This window comes from Magnolia sinica, chromosome 19, assembly GCF_029962835.1.
Source record: "Magnolia sinica isolate HGM2019 chromosome 19, MsV1, whole genome shotgun sequence".
In the NCBI taxonomy this organism is placed as follows: Eukaryota; Viridiplantae; Streptophyta; class Magnoliopsida; order Magnoliales; family Magnoliaceae; genus Magnolia; species Magnolia sinica.
Genome location: NC_080591.1, coordinates 19,407,392 through 19,427,077, shown reverse-complemented (window position 1 = coordinate 19,427,077; position 19,686 = coordinate 19,407,392). Strand labels below are relative to the sequence as shown.

General features: G+C 38.1%; 1 protein-coding gene across 1 annotated transcript; it reads left to right on the top strand.

Annotated features, from left to right (window-relative positions):
• The first annotated feature begins 15,946 nt into the window (after positions 1-15,946).
• Positions 15,947-19,412, top strand: LOC131234457 (citrate-binding protein-like). Its single transcript, XM_058231351.1, has 2 exons — positions 15,947-16,206; positions 19,032-19,412. Exons 1-2 carry the CDS (start codon positions 15,949-15,951, stop codon positions 19,410-19,412), a joined length of 639 nt encoding a protein of 212 aa, XP_058087334.1. The 5' UTR covers positions 15,947-15,948.
• The last annotated feature ends 274 nt before the right edge of the window (positions 19,413-19,686 follow it).

Below are 19,686 nucleotides of genomic sequence, written 5' to 3'. Positions count from 1 at the left end.
GTGGGAAAACAATTATTTCAGGGCCTGCCTTGCCTTGACAAAGATTGATCAATACCTTCAACCGTGATCAACAATCCCCGGAATAGGACAATTGAGACTCCTTTTTCTTTTCTTTTTTAGTCTTTCTATGCTTAAAAGTGCTTGTACACCACCGAATGACCGCCAGACTAGCTTTGTAAGTTCTAGCATGCAGCCTCTCTAGCTTTACATGATAACCATACTCATTTTAGCCCGTAGGAACTCGTATATCCAATCCTAACCACACTCCTTTTAGCCCGTACAAACTCATATATCCAAGCAACTTATCAGGTTTTTAACAATGTTTCTTTCATTGCTCGAGATAACGGCCTTCTCCTGTAGACAGGATTAGATGGTTAGAATCGTCCTATTGGTGTGGTTTTTGCTGGGGAGTCCCTGGAATTGTGGGGATAGGCCTGATGGATGGTTCAGATCGATGGGTTTTTTTTTTTTTTTTTTAAAAAAAACCGTCCTTGTATCCATGGGGGCAATTGGTGGTCAGTTTTTTTCATGGTGGGCCATGAAGCCTGGGATGGACGCGGATTGGGTACTACCCCCGCCTGTCCCCAGTTCGGCACAGGCTGGGACTCTGACGGGCCACTGTTATGTATGGATTTTATCCACACCGTCCATTCATTTTGCCATGTCATATTAGGGCATAAGCCCTGAGGCCGATCCAAGCTGAAGTGGACCAAGCAGTGGGGATTGAATGCCTGCCGTTTGAAAACTTCTTGGGGGCCACAGAAGTTTTGGATCAAGCTGGTCTATATGACTTTATAAACAGTTGATCGCAAATAAACATCACCGTGGGCCCTAGGAAGGTTTCAATGGTGGTTGTCATTATAACTCTGCTGCTTCTTGTTGTGTGGTCCACTTGAGCCTTGGATCTACCTTCTTTTATGCCCTTAAATCATATTGAAAAATGGATGGGCGCTGTAGATGAAACCTGATGTATCATATTGAAAAATGGATGGGCGCTGTAGATGAAACCCATACATCAGGGTGGCCCCTTGAAGCCCCAGCCTCTGCCGAGTCCCGGAGCGGGGGTAGTGCCCAATCCACGTCCACGTGGGATGGACCTAATGGACGATTTAGATTGATTGATCGGACTGTGTGTGGGGCCCTATTCAACTTCGACCACTGTAACTTACAGTGCGATGGTGGCAATGGGTCGGTGTGGTTTTTGATAGGTGGCCCATGAATTGTGGGATGGACCTAATGGACGGTTGAGATTGATTGATTGATAGGACTGTCCTGGTGTCCCTATGCAACTATGGTCACTGTAACTTGTAGCGCTGTGGGGGCAATGAAATGGAGTGAATTTTGCACGGTGGCCCACAAAATATGGGACGGATTTTATGGACGGTTCAGATTGATTGCTTTATTTGTGCGTGCCTATGCAACTATGACCACTATAAATTATCGCACTGTGGGGGCAACTCACTGCTGTTATATTAGCTCGGTGGGCCACATAAAGTGTGGGATAGACCTAAGGAACAGTTCAGGTTGTTGTGTGCAACTACCATACGATAGGCCCATGAGCAACCTTAAAACGATTCAAACATGGAAAAGAGAAACAAAAATAACAGGTAATCACAGAGGACACAACGATTTTAAGTTGAAAAATCATTGTGAAAAAAAAAAAAAAACCAATGCACTGAGTGACAAATAATCCATTATAATAGAAAATTACAAGAGATGTACGACTTACATATTCGAAATCTTCATTTTGACATATGAATTTTCCTTTCAAAACCCTAGTTCTCTCTAACACAACGTAATTAACCTTAATTACATTTTTAACAAGCTACATATTATCCCTATACAGAATTAGAAACAAAACTGTGCACGTATGCAATCTACATGGTCGCACGTTCAATCGACCACGAAAGCAGTTGATAGTCATGGTCGACCGGAAAAGATCATGGTTGATCGTGAACTTCAAAGTGAGTCACGGTCAACTCGAGAAATCCGTGGTCAACTGGATAGTGCTAGACAGATTAAATGCACTCTTTCAACAATCTCCATCATGGATTTAATCTTCAAACTCTATTGTTCTAAATTGCTATCACCATCTCCACTCTCCTTCATAATAGCATCATCATCGTCGCTTCTCGTGCACACTCCGTCTTCATCTCTTCTTTGCCAAGCTCAGAGAAGTGGAGCAAAACCTAAACTTTCTGTAGGAGCCACTTTTGTAAGTATGTTGGACTGATTTTCACTGGTGGTAATCTTCTCAAGAGTAACACTATCTTCCTTAAGCATTTGCCGAATAAAATGATGACGCATGTCAATGTGTTTTGTCTAGGAGTGATATATTGAGTTCTTCAGCAAATTGATAGCGCTCTCGCTATCACAATGCACATGCACGATGATTTATTCAAAAGGATAACAGCTCCAAGTGCAGGGCTGTGATATAGTTTTAATTCAATGAGACCAAGATTGAATCCACAGGGACTTGTTTTTGTGTGCTCTCTAAAACATTTATAGAACTAGAACTAAAACTAATTATGGAATTGAATTTAATGAAATAATGAATGAAGTTAAATAATTTAAAAAATAAATCAATAAATCAAAACACTAGAGTGCCAATAATTCACTTTTAGCTATTCTTAATGTTTAATTCATTTGATTTAATTAGATAACTTAACTGGAATTAGAATCCTACTCTATCCAGCCGGATAATGGAGCGGTTAATTCATCATTTACAAATTAAAATATATCTTAACTTCAATTGTTTCAATTCCCACATAAGGCACCAAAGTATTGACTGCAGGGAATTCAAAGCATCTATTGTGCTCTTAGTTTACAATAGATCAATGGATTCTACGGGTCAATCCCTTGCAAACTAGATAAGGCATCAATCTTAGCCTTCCTATGCATCAAAAGTGTCCGGAGTCGATAATGAATCAAAGTTAACTAAAGCTAAAGCTATATTCAAACCAATATCAATGAATTGTTCATCATTCAAACCAAATAATTTGAATTAAAGTAAACTAGAACACAAAAAATCCCTACGAGTTTCATCTCTTAGCCATATTTAAGAGATTTAACTAACCATAGTCATGATTGAACCAAACTCTAAGAAAACCATGAAAAAAAAAACTTAAAATCGAAAGATTAAAGAGGAAAAACAGCTTGTAAACGCTCCGCAACTCCTTACTATCTCTCAAACCCTAAAAGATACTTAGGCACGTGTAAAAGACCTATTTAAATAGATTTGGAACTCTAGTTTTCACACCCATCTAAGTGTTTAACAAACTGACTTAAATTACACAATTGTGCACGTCATTGATCTTTCATGTCGACCTGTCATAGACATTGATCGAAAGTGCACAAAATTGTCTAGTAACTAACTTTTGAATTTAGTCCCCATTTCAACCCATCGACCCATCTGTCGACCGGTTGAAACTAGCAAAAAGTGTCCAGCAAGTTTTCACATAAAATCGAATTTTCCTCAATCGATTGAAATCATCCATCGATCGGTCGAAAGTCCCAAAATTTATCGAGAGAATTTCTATTGTATTTCAACACTCCTCGATCACTCTCCTTGACAGGTCAACCATCTTCTATCAGTCGAATCATGTTGTCAAACGGTTAAATCTTTGCAGTTTCTTTGATTCCTTTGCGAATTGATTTTTGGTCGCTCTTCACTTCTTTTTCTTTGATCCTTAACACTTTGAATCTTCATTGTTGTGCTCCAAATTCTTCAATCCTTTATCATCATCTCTTTTAAGCTTTAATTCTTCATCTTTAAGCACATATTCATCCATGGTCCCTGAAGTACCTCGCTTGTAGAAAATATATATAATTAGATCAAATAAGCATTTGAATGTACAAGAAACTAGTGCAATTAAAATGATAAATATGCAATATTTAGGCTTAAACAAACGACTTCCTATTTAAGCCCCCAATCATTCATCATTCATTTCAACCAAACTCTTTCCTTGAATGCTTTTGTCACCACCATATACTCAGCTTCGGTTGTGGAAAGATCAACCACAGACTGAAGCTTCGATATTCAATTGGTCGCTCTACTCGCTAACACAAACTAATAACCAAAAGTTGACTTTCTATTATCCATATTACTAGCATAATAGACATTTACATAGACTACCGATTTTTCCTCATATTTATCAAATGATAAGATATAGTCAGTCGTACCTCGTATATAACGAAGTAATTAACCATTTCATTGCCTCCTAGTGTTGCTTGCCGAGGCTTGACATGTATCTGCTCACAATACCCACCGCATATGAAATATTCGGTCAAGTACAGACCATGGCGTACATAAGATTGCCCATAACGCTCAAGTAGAGCACACGAGACACATGTTACTTTTTTCATCTGTGTTAGGATATTGTTATAAAGAAAGATGAAAATGAGCGGTGTGAGATGTGCTAACTGGTTTAGCCTTATCAAGTCCGAACTTGACTAAGACCTTCTCAAAATACTTGTCCTGAGACAATCGTAGCTTATTCATTTTTTTAGCTCTGTGTACATCAATGCCGATAATTCTTTTTACAACTCCTAGATCTTTTATCTCAAATGTCTTAGATAATTGAGCCTTCAATATGTTGATTTCAAACATGCTATAGATGCGATAAGCATATCATCAACATACAATACTAGTATAATGAATTCTCTATCATTTAGTGATCTGAAATAGGTATAATGATCGAATTTGCTTATGATAGACTATTGACTCATCATGAAAGAATCAAATTTTTTATACCACTACCTAGGTGACTGTTTTAGGTCGTTCAATGACTACCTCAACTTGCAAACTTTATTTTCTGACCCCTGTACCTTGAACCCTTTTGGTTGCTTCATGTAAATTTATTCTTCTAATTTTTCGTGTATGAAAGCAGTCTTTATATCTAATTGTTCCAATTCAAGATTGTATTCGGCAATTAATGCCAACATAAATATGATAAATACCTGCTTGATCATAGGTGCAAAAATTTCATTATAGTCGGCACCCTCCTGCGTATAACATTTTGCTACTAATCTGACATTGTATATATCCCGATTCTTCCGATAAACTCACTTGTATCCGATTACTTTTCTCCCAATGGGAAGGTCCACCAGCTCCCACGTCTCATTCTTGTACAAAAAATTCATTTTATCCTGCATTGCTATCATCCAATTTTTTGCATCTACAACATTAAGAAACTCTTCAAAGGTAGATGGGTCTCTCTTATCTGTAATGAGAGCGAATGCAATGTTTGAGTCATCTTTATACCTCAACGGTAACCTGCGATCCCATGATGGATTTCTCCTGATAGGTGGCAGCTCCACTTGATTCTGTCCCTCTTTCTGTGGCTCGACTTCTTTAAGTGCCTCATTCTTGTCGATTTCAATATCAATTACTGTTGATTTTTTATTTTCTTGTATTCATCCTTATGGAATAAGAAACTCTCATTAAATTTGTCGTCCTAACTCATTGTGATTTTTTGTGTGGCTCGGTCATATAACATGTATCCTTTCCCACCATCACCATAGCTTACAAATGTACACTGCTTTTCTCTTTGGTCTAACTTATCTCTCCAACAAATGACACATGAGAGTAAGCGTCATAACCAAATACATGCAGATGGGGACCGATTTACCAAATAACAAGCCTTGTTAATGGCGTCAACCCATAGGTCCTTGTCCAACGCAACATTACTTACCATGCTTTAGGCTCTTTATAAACGAGTTCGATTCATACGTTTCGCTACACTAATCTACTCTGGTGAGTGCTTCATTGCGTTGTACCTCAAAATTCCATCATCATTACAAAACTGACTAAATTTTTTCAAAGTAAATTCTCCACCATTATCAGTACTCAATACTTTCAATTTTCAACTATAACCTTCAAAGACTTGAAAGTGGCAAACACATTAGATTTATATTTCATGAAATAAATCCACACATTTCTAACGAAGTTGTCAATGAATGTTATGAAGAATGACGACTCTTCTATAGAAACAACTGGCGATGACCCCATATGTCAGAATGCACATAATCTAGTGGTCCCTTACTGTTTTCTGGTTTTAAATGACAATATTGATTGTTTAACAGATATGTAATGCTCGCATATATTCAAATCAAAAAATTTAAAAACAAGAATTAAATTACGATCTAAGAGTACCTTTATACTACGATTGCTCATGTGGCCCAGGCGTACATTCCACATATGTGCTGATGTAAACTCCACAATAGATGTTGTAGCTCCACCTAATATGGTATTCCCGATCAACATGTAGAAATTGTCGCTCCTCTGTGCCTTCATAACAATGAGTGCCCCATTTGAAACTTTTAAGACATCATCATAGCCAGTGAACTTGTACCCTAGTGCATCGAGAATGCCTAAAGAAATCGATTTTTTTTTTTTCAGATCAAGAACGTGCCTCACATCAGTTAGAGTACGCTCCACCTCATCAAACATTCTGATGCGAACGGATTCAGTTTTAATCATTTTAGAAGTATGATCATTGCCAATAAGAACTAGGCCACCATCATACTCGTTGTATGTGGTGAACCAACTCTGGTGAGAGGTTATGTGGTATAAAGCCCTTGTATCCAAAATCTGATTCTGATAGAAGTGACCTGTTTTGGACATTACTAATACATTGCAACCATCCAAACCTTGATGGGATTCTGTTAAATTGGACACCTTAGTCGAATTATTTGAGTTCTCATCCTTCCGAGTTTTAAGGGACCGACATTCCTTCATATGTCTAGGCTTCCTATAATTCCAACACTTCATCTTGCCCTTACCGTTTGAGTTTGATCTCGATCGCGAATTTCCCTTCTCTCGCTCAGAATTTCTTCCCCCTAACAATCAACGCATCCGTCGATAAACCTTTGTCACCGTTCTTCTTTCTCAAATGCTTAGACTGAAGGGCTGAAATAATGGTCTTAGCGTCAATAGAGATAATGGTCTTAACGTCAATAGTCTCCCTACCATGGCAAAGAATATGTACAAGATTCTTGTAAGAATCTGGAAGAGAATTCAACAAGATTATGGCTTGGTCTTTCTCGTCAATTTTTACCTCCACACTCATTAATTTGTAAATGAGTTTGTCTAAGGTGCTTATATGTTCAGAGAGATCCGACCCTTCTGACATCTTTAGAGTATATAATTGTTTCTTTATATATAGGTGATTGGAAAGCGACTTTGTCATAGATAGGTTTTCCATCCTCATACACAAGCCTATGGTAGTTGTCTCATTAATAACACTGTAAATGACATTGTTGGTCAAGCACAATTGAATCGTGCTAATTGTCCTTTGATCCAAGTCATCCTAATCCTCTTCTTTCATCATTTCGAAATGTTTCGCTTTGCCAAGGAGTACTTGCGACACCCATTGCTGAATTAGGATGTCTTTCATCTTCAGCTTCCATAATTTAAAGTTATTTTTACTTATAAATTTCTCTGTCTCAAACTTCACATTCGTTCCATTTGATCCCATTCTCAGTTTTAATCTAAAACCCCAACGTAAAGCCTACGCTCCAATACTACTTGTTGTACATAACTGCCACACATTATGTTTGGAAGTAACCTTAGAACGATTTGGACACGTAAAAAGAATAAAAAATAACGATCAATCTCAGAGGACACAACAATTTTACGTGAAAAATTCCTTGTGAAAAAAAAAACCCACGGCACTAAGTGATAAATAATCCACTATAATTGAAGATTATAAGAGATAAATGGCTTACAAATTCAAAACCCTTGTCTCTATAGATGAATTCTCCTTTTAAAACCCAAGATCTCTCTCTAGCACAACGCAATTAACCCTAATCCAATTTTTAATAAGGTATATGTAACCCCCGTACATAATTAGAAACAAAATCGTGCACTTATGCAGTATGCATGGTTGCACATTTGGTCGACTTTGAAAACAATAGAGAGTTACAATCAACTAGGATCTTCATGGAGAGTCGCGGTTGACCCGAGAAATCCACGATCGACCATAGAGTGCTGGACAAATTGAAGGCACTCTTTCAACAATTGATTCATTAGTTTATCCATCCCTTCATGTACAACTGTGAGTATTATAACTAATAGGCTATTAGAGCAATTGGCCATCATTCAAAGCGTCAAAACTTGGGTCTTATTGACACATGACTCAAAAGAATTTAATTGTGAAAACTTGATAATTAATGTTATTTTTTAATATAAAAATATATATAACATACATAAGTTAAGAAAATTATAAAAACTCAGGAAGAACTTAACTCAGTTGATTTGAAATCCACCCTCAAAGTCAACTTAGCGAGTTTTTTAGTCAAATCGGTGAGTTTTTAAACAATCGTTCTTACAGTTTGATCAATCCATTTCTTAACCAACCAACCAAAATCATTCATGTGGTGAAAGTTTTAAGTCCAGTTGGAGATATGGGGCAGCAGAGTGGGCCCTCTTTTCTCTGGTCATGTTAAGTTATGGGCCCAGAAATGAAGCAAATCCAATGCTCAAGTGAACCACACCAAATATTGAGCTTGGTTGCATTTAATGCACAGAATTACATGCAAGAGTAATCCATGCGGTCATACACTCAGAGTGTTGGATCTACCTTATTTTTGTGCTCATACCTTAACATAAGTTAAGAAAAAGGATGGACAACAGGGATAAATAGATACATCAAGGTGGGCCCCACACAAATCTAGTCTGACGGATTATTGTCTTTGAGGGGTTGGACTCAATCGGCTTCCAAGACATGGGGCCAGCTACATAGCATGTGCCAACATGGAATATGTGTGCAAGACTCATGCCCTTGGTCAGGTAAGCCGAACATAAGAGATCCAAAGCTCGGGTGAGCCCCAGCATAAGAAAAAATGAAGATTAAATGTGTAATAAGAAAGTTTTAGATGGGCTGATATTTGTGTTTTCCCTTCCCCCGGTAGTACTATGACTTTCTAATAAAGTCCAGGTCACCCTAATGGTGGAGAAATAATGTGGCAATTTTTAATTAACTTATATATTGAGTAAGAACTTTTAATAACAACGATGATAAGTTAAACTTATAAAATATCCAATCAAATCTCACCACGTCATTTCACCATCACCAAGGTACATGGCTTCACTACATAATCTCCATCGGCATCAAGCAGAAATGAGAGTATCCATCTCCAACTTTTCTTGTCCTGTGGCCCACCTCTCCCATGTTTGGGTTTGTGTCCAACAAATGGATGAATCAAGCGGATATAACACAAACATCTCTAACACAAACATGGTGGTTCCCAGACGGTTAGAGGGATGCGGATTGCATCCTACCCCTATCCATCTCTAACCACCAACAGCCACATTTATGTGGGGCCCACCATGATATATCTTTTTATCCATGTGATCCATTTTTTTTTTTCCCAGATGATTCTAAATTATGATCCCAAAAATTAGGAAGATCCAACGCTCAAGCAGACCACACCAAATAGTAAGCTTGAGCATTAAATGCTTGTGGTGTGGTCAACTTGAGCATTGGATTGGGGTCCTTACTCTTGCTTGGGTGGTAGACTCTCGGGAGGTTCAACACCGGGTCAAGGGTTCAACTACCCATATGTGGTGAAATTCCACCAAGGCATGAGTGTGTGGGGTGTGTGTGCGCGTGCATAAATAAATTAAAAGAAAAAAAAAAACTTGGGCGTTAGATTTGCTTCAATTTTGAGATCATACCTTAAAACAATATAAGAAAAGGGATGGAAGACATGGATAAACAAACACATTATGGTGGGCCCCACACAGATGTGTTCGTTCATGGCTAGAAACAGTGGGGTAGGACGCAATCTGACGGCATTCTCGTGGAGAGCATATCAGGTGAGACCCCGGACTCACCCCCACACAGATGAAAAGGCCCATACCATGGGTTACTGTTGGGACCACCTTGATGTACGTGTTATACGTATCCACGCCGTTCATCTATTTTTCCAAATCATTTTAGGGCATTATCTTAAAAACTAAGCAGATTCAATTATCAGGTGAACCATACTATAAAAAAACAGTGTTAATTGACCATTAATGGGCCAAATAGGTTTTGGATTAGAGACTCTAGGGGACACCCCGGCCTCACCCAGGACGGTGCTGCCCTTTCCATGGGGTTACATGGGGCCCACCTTGATGTATGTATTATATATCCACGCGGCCCATCTATTTTTCCATATCATTTTAGGGCATCAAACCAAAAATGAAGTAGATCCAATTATTAGGTGGACCATATCATAATAAACAGTGGTGATTGACCGCCCAACCATTAAAAACTTCTTAGGGAGTATCTTAATGTTTCCATAGTGTTTATTTACCATCCAATCTATTAATAAGGTCACATAAGCTTGGATGAAGGGGAAAAACAGATGTCAGCTTAATCTAAACCTTTCGTGGCCCATTAATAGTCAATCAACACTGTTTTCTAAATTATGGTTGACCTGATAATTGGGTCTGCTTCATTTTTGGCATAGTAACCTAAAATGATTTGAAAATAAGGATGGACGGCATGGATAAATAATATGTACATCAAGGTGGCCACGGCAACCCCACGGTAAGGGTCGCACCCTCCTGGGTGAGGACTAGGTCTCAAATAATCCGCTCTCATTCTTGTGGCGAGTCACATCCCTGTGAGCGTGGGGCATAGATTAGGTACTACCCTAGCTTGTGCAGAGCTCGGGACAGGTTAGATATGTAGCCCTTGTGTTGGTGGAGAGCAGTTACGTTAGAAGGTAGGAGGACACATCAGCAAACGGAGGTGTTAGCCCGCATTTGTACTTGGGTCCACAAAGAACCCCAAACGTCTTCTCTTTTTTTCCGCTTCATACTTATTCCCCAGGGTGGATTTCCTGTGGAAGCCTTCCGTAGGAAGTTCTTGCGCAAGGATGCTATGTGGGACCACAACTTTTTTCTTTTTTGGAAATCTACTCCATTCATCTATTTTGATATCTCATTTTAGGACAAAAGACCAACAATGAGGAGGATCCAAAACTCAAGTGGGCCACATGAGAGGAAAACAATAGTGATTGGATATCCACCATTAAAATCCTCCTAAGGCCCACCGTAGTGTTTATTTGACATCCAATCTGTTGATTAGGTCATAAAGACCTAGATGAAACTAAAAACAAAGATCAGCTTGATCCAAAACTTTTATGGCCCCAAAAAAGTTTTTAATGGTCAATATTCATTCAACACTGTTTCCTGTAATGTCGTCCACTTGAGATTGGGATATACCTCATTTTGGGTCTCATACCATAAAACAGTCTAGAAAAATAGATGGATGGTATGGATGAAACACATACCAACCACTAGCTATTGGCTGGTGGTAGAGGGAGTAGCCAATCCGTTTACTCCTTGAATGGGGAAAAGGGGACGTAAGATTTCAGGCCCTTTCGCATGAAGTTTCTGTGCAAGGATGATGGGTGGGGCCCACCACCATGTTAGTGGGAAATCTACTCTGTTTATCCGTTTTAAGATCTCATTTTACGACATTATACAGAAAATGAGGTGTATTCAAAACTCAAGTGGGCCATACGAGAGAAAACAGTGGAGATTCAGTGAGAACCATTGAAATATTCTTATGGCCATAAAAGATTTGTTTTGGGCTAAATTTTTTGTATTTCCATTTCATTCCACTGTTAATGACATTATAAACAGTTTGGATTACATATAATCATCAAGGTGGAGCCCAGGAAGGTTTCAACGGTATGTATGTCTTTCCCCAATTTCTCCTCTCATATGGCCCACTTGAGTTTTGAATCCACCTCATTGTTGGTCTTTTGTCCTAAAATAAAATCTCAAAATAGATGAATAGAGTAGATTTCTAAAAAAAAAAAAATGGCTGTGGCCCCACCCAGCATCCTTGCATAGGAACTTCCCGCGAAAGGCTTCTGTAGGAAATCTATCCTGGGGAATAGGTAGGAATCGGAAAAAAAGAGGAGATGTTTTGGGTTATTTGTGTACCCGAGTACGAATGCGGGCTAACGCATCCATTTACTGATGTGTCCTCCCACCTTCTGACGTAATCACTCTGCACCAATACAAGGGCTACATGTCTAGCTTGTCCTAAGCTCTACACGGGTGAGGGTAGTACCTAATTCACGCCTGTGAGGGTGACCGTGATTTCGTACACGTGGGACTGTGGTTTGGTGGAACGCGGATTGCGTTCTACCCCTGCCCGGACGGTAATCCATCTTGGCAGGGCTCTGTGGGGCCCACCATGATGTAAGTGTTTTATCCATGCCGTTCATCATTTTCCTCATATTATTTTAAGATATTATCCAAAAAATGAGGTAGGTCCAATGGCTTAAGTGAACCACAAATTGGGGACTAAACATCCTCCATTAAAAACTTCTTGGGACTGGAGAAGTTTCGGCTCAAGCTGATATTTGTGTTTTCACTTCATCCACGTCTACATGACCTTATGAATAGGTTGGATGGTAAAAAAAAACATCACGGTGGCCATTAGAAATGTTTCAACGGTGGGTGTCATTAACACTGCAGCTTCCTTTGGTGTCCACTGGCGCCGTGGAACTGCCTCATTTTTAGGTTCAAACCTTAATCTGATCTGATAAAAGCGATTAACGGCGTGGATAAAACACTTACATCAAGTGGGCCCCACAGAGCACTGTAGATGAGAATTGGTCAAAAATCCGCGTACGTTTTGGTGATCCAAACCTTTGGTACTATGGGTTCAACTGTAGATGAGAATTGGTCAAAAATCTTCTTGGTTGGAAAATTTTGACCCTTCAATCAACGGTCTATAATTATAGATAGATAAACAAAGAATACAACAACCATTCACATTTAAATGGAAATAGTCCAACCGCTGACGCACACATGATCGCAACATGGATGATTACAACAATTGTTTGAGTTGGCAATTGTGGGGCCTATTGCAAGATGATCCAGACCATTGATACAATAGGCCTCACTATAGATGGGACACCTTACGTCTCAGATTGAAAGACCATGATTCAAAAGCACTTTCTCTCTTCTGAATCCATAATGCTTCCTTTTCTCTAAGCCATCTATTTATCAGCCACCCCATCAAACGGTTGAATCTTCCCCATGAAATGTCATGGTGGGCCTGATCAAATCAATGGATTGGATTACCCATCATGGACCCCACATGTAGAGAAAAAGAATGTCATGACTTGCATGCGCTCACTTGCATGAAAAAAATGTGACGTGTTCGGAAGGCCGTTGAATCTCCGGGTTCACGGGTTCTATCCACCATTAGCCGACAATTTAGATATGATCTCATATATTAACACATCAATATTTTTATATTACGCTTACGTGTCACTTCATTTGAAAAATCCGAGCCGTGAAATCGTGGATAATACGATCTAGATCATATGGAGTGAAAATTGAAACAATCTGCTAATCAGGTGGGCCACATACATACGTTGAGTCATATCATCGGTTGTACATTGATTCCCATGGTGTGGGCCACCTGATGAATGGACCGTACTGATTTTCATCACAGGTGATCTTTATATGGCACCCCACCTTTTGCATGACTCAGATTTTGTAAAATGATCGTACAGTAGTGGATAATGAAAACGTTAACATGAATGGTTGTACGTGATCATCTCTTAAAAGAGTAGGTCTCAAGTTCAACCGGTTGGTCCACAAACTACAGTTCGACTAGTGGATAACATCCAACCTATTAAGTTAATGTGAGATCGAACCCTTTAAATACGTTGTTCCCACCATGAGTATTATGTACTGCAAAATACATTTCTGTATACTGATCAGGTGGGCCACACCATATAAAACAATTTCTAGCAATTAATAAATAGCAAAAAAGAAGTTATGGTGCACTCAATGAGTAGTTGTATATATGCTTTTTTTACAGGATAATCCCCGTGGTAAGTCCAACATATTAGACGGCTTGGATTTCATAAAAACATGAAAGATAGGAAGTTATTGGTTGGGTGGGCCATATCTTAATGTCCAATCGGTTGGACTTGAGATCTTCTCTTCCTAAAATACGGTGCAAACAAGACAAAAATAGAAGAAGATGATGTTAGAATAGATGGCCAAAGATGATAAATAAATCTACGGACTAGATCTACCCGATTGTACCACGATCTCTCCACTTCACATGTGGTAGGTTGACGTTTTAATCCGGTCCGTCTATCTACTGGAACCTATTATGGATGGCCTTTGTTGCGAAAATCACACCTATTAGAAAATCCTTTCCTTCCCTTTCTTTCAAATTTCCCATCGAATATTTGACCGTTAAAATTGTACAGAACTAACAAAGATGTCTCAACTCTGGCGGAGTATGATGGATCATGCTCTGGACTTAGAAATTGCTTACATGGCATACAATTAATTATAAACTGAAACCCACAAATTATGGATATATAGTTGTCTACATGTATCATGATCTAAAAGTTATGCTTTTAAAAAAAAAAAAAAAATATCTTTGAATATCTGATTGGTCAACATTTATTGGACGGTAAAGATAAAATATCCAGTGGCTCTATTTCATCAGGCAAGTGTCCACTAATTAGAGGTTAGAATTTCTAAACCAATCAGATTTTGGGACTGTGATTTAGGAAAACTGGATGGACAAATTTAATCAGTTTAATTTGTGTTAATGTATGCCACGTGTGCAATTTCTTAGTTACTGCGTATCAAGCATCATACGCTGCTGGAGTATATAATAACTCCCATCCAACTTGAACTACTATTACAACGCGACCTGCTCCCTTCTCATCTTCCTTCACAATGTGAACACACACGATCAGATGATTCGCCGGAAATATATTATTCTGAAACGATCCACACCATTAATGATGTTTTAATAAGATAAATATTTGTATGGAAAAAATAATAAAGGAAAAATATTATTATATTCTAGTAATTTTCAATTTAAATATGTACCATTCATTATTTATTTCATATATATATATATATATATTAAAATTTTAACAATACGGTGAACATAGGAATTGATGATTACTATAGGAATAAATAATTAATGGATTGGATTTAACACAGGTCTTCCAAGTTAGCCTTTGTGATATGGATCATCTCTTAATAGATACTCGCGTGAATCTCCCAATTACCATATTCTCCGCAAGAAGACGCCCGGAAAATGCTAAACGCTTTGAATTGCTAAATATTTTCCTAAATCAGACAAAACTGCGCGCTAATTGAAAAATGCGAGTGAACTCGAGCGAGTGCATTTCTTTAGATCCTGCTTCTTATACGTGACAATGTGTAGCATATGTGTGAAATCCAATCCGATCATCTGGAGAATTACACTACATATGTCTAGTTCTGAAAGCTATATAGAAGATTAGATCATCAGTTTGGATAATACGTTTAAAAGAAATAAACAGTGAAGAGGAATCAAACGAATCCAAATGAACGGTCCTTGTTGATAAGAGGCTTGGAACTCAGGCATATGCCGCTTGTATTCGAGGTCTGTGATGCAAACAAGCAGTCCGTTCAAGGGCAGCTGTTTCTCCCAATCAACTCACTGTAAGAGTTCGTTTTACATCCGACGCGATATATATCTAGAGTCTGTCGCCACCGACAGGGACCCACATACTGAGTATTCCTATGATCAAGTCCGTCCATATTTAAAAATGTATGATTTAATGTCTATTTTTAAATTTTATGATGATTTTGGATATATTTTTTCCAGCTAAATTAAATAATTGAAAATAAAATTAAGTTCTAAAAATAAAAGGTTAGAATTATCAATCAATCACAATTATGTGAAATATGATATATTTTTTATGATATCGAGAATATGAGCGGTGAAAATCATCATAACATATCAGATTATGGGCTCCACTGATGGCGATAAACACAAAATTCTATGTCGCGACGGAGGAAAATAGACCCGACTGTAAAACTCTCTCAACTCCACGCCCTTATGACAGACATCTCTCTCGAAGTAGGGAAGCAAGATAGAGATGGGGGGCCGTCCGCGTTCCATGTTTGTTGGATTAATGGTTGTGATGGGCATGGTAATGAGAGATGGAGATGTGTTGTGTGGGGCAGATGATCCGACGGATGGATTTACGGAGGTGCCATTGACGGAGTGGAACTTGGAGCTACAGAAGCCGTACGATAAGCCATTGGAGGAGAGGTATAGCTACGAGAATGGAGTGAGGAGGCTGTGGGTGTTTGCAGATGACAAGCCTCACGATCCCACCAGCATGACCAAACCTCGCACTGAGATCCGCATTCGCGTATAACTCTCTCTCTCTCTCTCTCTCTCACCACATAGGCACCCACCCATGATCTCAGTGTTGAAACTCACGGTGTCCACCGAGCAGTGACCCATCCACACACTCTCTCTCTCTCGTTTTTTTACACACAGGCGACGTGTGCACTCGAACCCATGACTTCAGTGTTGAAACACACGGCGTCAATGCATTCTTTGCATAGTTGGACTTAAAAGAAGGTGAACCGTGAATCGGTCATAACTTTTGATCCGGGTGTCGTTAAATTCAAAATGCAACAAATATACATTTTAGGATCCTTTTTCCTGTTGTGTTTTATATTACATTCTCCAACTCTAGTTGTGTGCCATGTAATTTTGATTGGATTAACATGGAATTAGTCGTTAGCTAAGCATAAGGGAAAGAATCCTAAAATGGGTTTTAGGAAAAATTAAAATTAAAGATTCACCAAGTAAAAATTAGTGAAAATAATTGAAAATTTTATTAGAATCTTTGGTTTTCACTAGAGAAAAAAAGGTTCTTTCAGCAACCATACTTATATCCTCTTTTTTCTTTTTCTTTTTTTTTTTTTGAAGAATTTGACAATTATTGATTAATAAAAATTGATTTTTTTTTTTTTTTTTGGATTTAAGAAATCACCTTATGAATTCAAAGATTTCATTACTTGAGAGATTGTGAGCTTCCTCTCATTATCCCTTCACGTTCTTCCTTACGTCACATGAGTAGGGACTCTCACATACACATGGTAGCTTTCTGTCTATGGAGACTTTTATTAAGATTAGAATTTTGTTATTTTTAATAACTATGAATTTTAGTTTATTTTTTATTTATTATTACTGTAATTGAGAGTTAATGAAGAATTTGACAATTATTGATTAATAAAAATTGATTTTTTTTCTTGTGGATTTAAGAAAGCACCTTATGAATTCAAAGATTTCATTACTAGAGAAAGATTGTGAGCTTCCTCTCATTATCCCTTCACGTTTTTCCTTGCGTCACATGAGTAGGGACTCACACACATACACGGTGGCTTTTTGTCTCTCTCCCACCTTTTTTTTTACACACACACATGCACCATATGAGCACTCGATCTCATGACCTCAGTGTTGAAACACACGATGTTTACCATTGAACCATGAGTATGGACCCACATAAAGGTGGTAGCGAGAGAGAGATGTGAGATTATACAAGCAATAATATACATACCGAAGACATCTTGGATATGTATATTGTGCCTTGTATAATTTTTATTTTGGGCGATCATTACCATTTAAATTGTATTTTTGACTGTTAGCCTTATTATTATAAATCTTTCGTTATCTCTACCAAGCTTTGAATCCGTTAAGTGAATTGCGTTACTCTGATTATCCGTGTGTGGAATCAATGTAAATCTGAATGAGGTCACATGTGCATTCTCATTGGAATAACATCCGGGAACTCGGGATCGAGGTCTCTGTACTCGGGTGCCGATTTTCGGAGCGTTACACAATATAAAATAGGAGATCCTTTAAGAAGATAGTGAGATCATAGAGAACCATACGCATCCAAAATAATTAAGATGTGGTGAGTGCCAAGGAGTGATATTTTGATTTGGTACTGGATTATGAAATTGAAGAAGGTAATTGGCACTCCATGAAATTAAATTGCCACCGAGAAATTAAGATTGCAAAGCTTAATGTAGATCGACAGTTATCAAAATCACTAGCCCAATCAGCATCAGAGTAAGCTGCCAGTAAGAGATGACTCTTGCAAAAATGAAGTCCATGAAAGATGGTGCCTTTAAGGAATCAAAGTATACATTTCACAACCATTTAGTGCAAGGTACGAGGATCATGCATAAATCTATTTTGTTAAGTAAAATCAAAACCTTTTTATTCAGTTAAAATAAAATTTTAATAATTAAAAAAATTCATAAAACTTTTTAAATGTTGAGCCTAATGGAAAGACTATTTGATCAATCTCTCTCTCTCTCTCTCTCTCTCTCTCTCTCTCTCAAGCATGGAAAATGTTTGTGTTCACTCCATGCATACCTAACAAGGTCACTTTCTTTGAAACAGGGGAAACAATTTAACAAGTCCGAAGTCTGCCCTATTCATCTAGTTTTGCATTTTGGCCTGTCTGAATTTTCAATCATGCTATTTTTTGCTTTCAATATTCCTTTGTCACGGTGATTCAAACATGAGCTTTTTTTACTGGATTTACAGTTGAGTCAAGCTTTCGCATATTTTAGGGAAAAAATAAAATAAAAAACATGGCTATCATCTCATCACCATTGTTCCCCATGGTGTGGCCCACATGGGTTGTCAATATGGTTGATATTTTGCCCTTGGGTTCAAAATCAAGGATTCTAGTCTTGAGGGTAGGGTTGAACAGCTTTTCATTTATCATCAAGTAGACTTTAGGCACCAGTATAAGCCAGTGCATAATAATATATCAATTCAAAAGGTTATATAAAATAATGCTTTCTAAGTATTTTAAACTCCATTTTCTCTCTATCTAATGTTGGACTTAAAGTTTTAGTCTTGAAAAATTAAAAAATAATATTACAATTTTATTTCTTTAAAATACACCAACAACCCACAATGACAATGTGGCACATGTGTGCAAGAAACAGTGTAAAAGCGAACATTTCTAGCCGTCTATTTGTTTTGTTGCATGTAGTCCACCTAAAGAGTAAACCAGCCTGATTTTTGGACCAGATGGTCTGGACAGTATGGGCAAACATCATCATGTAAAGCTGAGATTGACGGTCCATATGTGGGCATTATGAGCCTCATGATATATTTGTGATTGTGGTAGTAAGGTCCTGATTATTTTCTTCTTCTAATCAGGGCTATGATTATTCATCTGGAGTCTGGCAGTTCGAAGGCACTGGTTTTGTGCCGAACGGCACGTCCGGCGTCTCGATCGTGCAGATCCATGGTGCAGCGAAAGGCGCTACGACTTTTATGCTTAGAGTGTACAATGGGGTCATGAAGAATTACGTAACTGATGTGGTGGCCACAGATGTTTATGATAAATGGATGAGAATCAACGTAATCCACGATGTTGATGTAGGGAAGGTCACACTTTTCATCAATGGGACCCAGAGATATGAGGTGAAAGATCATGGCCCAGGTGATCTTTATTTCAAGTGTGGTGTTTATGCCCAGAATAATGCAAGTTATTATATGGAGTCGAGGTGGAAAGATATTAAAATCTATAAGAAGTGAGAGTGAAAAATGAAGGTTTGTGATTGTAGTATTTAAGGTTTGAAAGAATCTGTATCTCTTGTTTCTCCTTGTAAAAATGCTTTCCGTTTGAGATAAATAAGGGGTTTTTCTCCTGAAAAATCCTGGGTGCGTGTGATATTTGCATAATTATATGCTTTGACTCTTCATATTTAAGACCCGTGGATTACCTAAATTAATTAGAGATTTGATTAGGAAAAATTGATTGTATGGATGGAGGATGAAAAGTCAAAATTACCTTTAATGGGGAGGCTTT